Source organism: Sturnus vulgaris, unplaced genomic scaffold (genome assembly GCF_052056855.1).
Source record: "Sturnus vulgaris isolate bStuVul1 unplaced genomic scaffold, bStuVul1.hap1 Scaffold_153, whole genome shotgun sequence".
Taxonomy (NCBI): Eukaryota; Metazoa; Chordata; class Aves; order Passeriformes; family Sturnidae; genus Sturnus; species Sturnus vulgaris.
In genome coordinates this window covers 1,369,073-1,371,234 of record NW_028276071.1, presented here as the reverse complement: position 1 = coordinate 1,371,234, position 2,162 = coordinate 1,369,073, and the positions used below count along the sequence as shown (strand labels likewise).

At 54.7% G+C, this 2,162-nt stretch overlaps 1 protein-coding gene across 1 annotated transcript; it reads right to left on the bottom strand.

Moving 5' to 3' along the window:
• Window positions 1-688: 688 nt before the first annotated feature.
• Window positions 689-1,931, bottom strand: LOC148219366 (olfactory receptor 14A16-like). The gene has a single exon (XM_088157683.1). The coding sequence runs from the start codon at window positions 1,622-1,624 to the stop codon at window positions 689-691; it is 936 nt and encodes a 311-aa protein (XP_088013809.1). The 5' UTR covers window positions 1,625-1,931.
• Between the last annotated feature and the right edge of the window lie 231 nt (window positions 1,932-2,162).

The window sequence follows — 2,162 nt, the reverse complement described above, 5'->3', positions numbered from 1 at the left end:
CCTTGCAGGGAGCTTGCAGAGCACCAGCCATGCTGTTTGCCCCCAGCCTGCCCACGGCCAGCCTGGGGCTGCTCCCGGGGCTTTTCTGTGCTCAGCATTGGCCTGGCCAAGTGCTGTGGAGAGAGCCTGGCCAAGGAGCCTGGAGCCCCCAGGCCCTGCCCTGAGGCGTCAGCGCTGCCCCAGCAGTGCCCATGGCCTGTCCCTGCTGCAGCCCCGGCACTGCCACCCCCAGGGCTGTGCCCGGCCCCGAGAGCACTCAGGCCCTGCAGCAACACGAGGGCCAGGAGGGCAGCGGGGCAGTGGCACGGGAGCAGCACTGGCAACACCAAGAGCTGCTGCTGCTGCTGGGCACAGCTGCTGTGCCAGCACTGATCTGCCCCAGCTCTGCACACAGACATTGCTGCTGCAGCTCCAGAGATGGGAACAAAAGGGGCATCTCTGCAGAAAACTTTGCTGGGAGAGAAATCCTTTAGTTCATTTAAAGCTAGCAGGAGCACAGGTCATCATTGACACAGTGTGTGCCCACAGAAATGTGGAGAAAAACAAAATAAGAAATGGCACAAACAGTGACATTTCTTTGAAGACAATATTAAAAAACCCAAAACCAAGCAGAAACTCCAAAAGTAAACAGCTAGGTGTATCCAAGATGTCTTCTATTACAAATAATTTTCAGAAACTGGACAGCAGTTTAATGTTTCCAAAACCCTCCAGTCATCAGTCTGCAGGCTTCAGCCTTCAGCTCCTGGTTTCTCAGGCTGTAGATGAGGGGGTTCAGGGCTGGAGGCACCACTGAGTAGAGAACTGACACTGCCCGATCCAAAGAAGGGGAGGAGACAGAGAGAGGCTTTAGGTTGGCAAAAAAGCCAGTGCTGATAAACAGGGAGACCACAGCCAGGTGAGGGAGGCAGGTGGAAAAGGCTTTGTGCCGTCCCTGCTCTGAGGGGATTCTCAGCACAGCCCTGAAAATCTGCACATAGGAGAAAACAATGAACACAAAACAACCAAATAACAGGAAAGCACTAATCACAATGAGCCCAATTTCCCTGAGGTAGCTGGAGTGGGAGCAAGAGAGCTTGAGGATGTGTGGGATTTCACAGAAGAACTGGCCCAGGGCATTTCCATGGCACAGGGGCAGGGAAAATGTATTGGCTGTGTGCAGCAGAGCATTGAGAAAGGCACTGGCCCAGGCAGCTGCTGCCATGTGGGCACAAGCTCTGCTGCCCAGGAGGGTCCCGTAATGCAGGGGTTTGCAGATGGACACGTAGCGATCGTAGCACATGATGGCCAGGAGAGAAAACTCTGATCCTAGGAAGAAGATAAACAGAAACACCTGAGCAGCACATCCTGCATAGGAGATGTGTCTGGTGTCCCAGAGGGAATTGTGCATGGCTTTGGGGACAGTGGTGCAGATGGAGCCCAGGTCGCTGAGGGCCAGGTTGAGCAGGAAGAAGAACATGGGGGTGTGCAGGTGGTGGCCGCAGGCTACGGCGCTGATGATGAGGCCGTTGGCCAGGAGGGCAGCCAGGGAGATGGCCAGGAAGAGGCAGAAGTGCAGGAGCTGCAGCTGCCGCGTGTCTGCCAATGGCAGCAGGAGGAAGTGGCTGATGGAGCTGCTGTTGGACATTTGCTGTCTCTGGCAATGGGGATCTGTTCATGGATAAAGGACAGTGACAAGTCAGCTGAGGCTGCTTTGAGCCAAACCTGGGCCATTCCCTGTAGATTGTCCCACTGTGACTCACCCACCCTTGTTCCTGCTCTGGGAAAACCTTCACCCTGGTCCCTGACTGAGCTCCAGTTGTGCTGTCTGAGTGTGTCAGCAGCAGCCAGGCCTGTGCATGGGGGCTCTCAAGGAGCCATCTTTGCCCTGCTGTCCTGGGTTTGTGGCTGTGTGGCAGAGGGACAAGGCTGGATATTCAGGATTTGTCCGTGGAATCACTCCTTATGGAGAAAGACTTGGTAGCTTCTGCACTCCAAATCTAAAGGATGGCACGTGTTGGTTTTAGGAATTGTTTTCCTACCCATACATCATTCCTGCTTCTCTGAGATCAGAAATCCCAGCATTTCTGCTGCACTCACAGTTTGCCACTAAGGGATGAGAGAGGTAAAGGATTCCCTGAGCAAGGGAATCCTGGTCAGGGCAAGGTGGGGGACTAGATGGGTTG

Bases quoted from the DNA above. Each gene is read 5' to 3' on its own strand.
- LOC148219366 (XM_088157683.1), bottom strand. From the start codon at position 1,624: ATGTCCAACAGCAGCTCCATCAGCCACTTCCTCCTGCTGCCATTGGCA.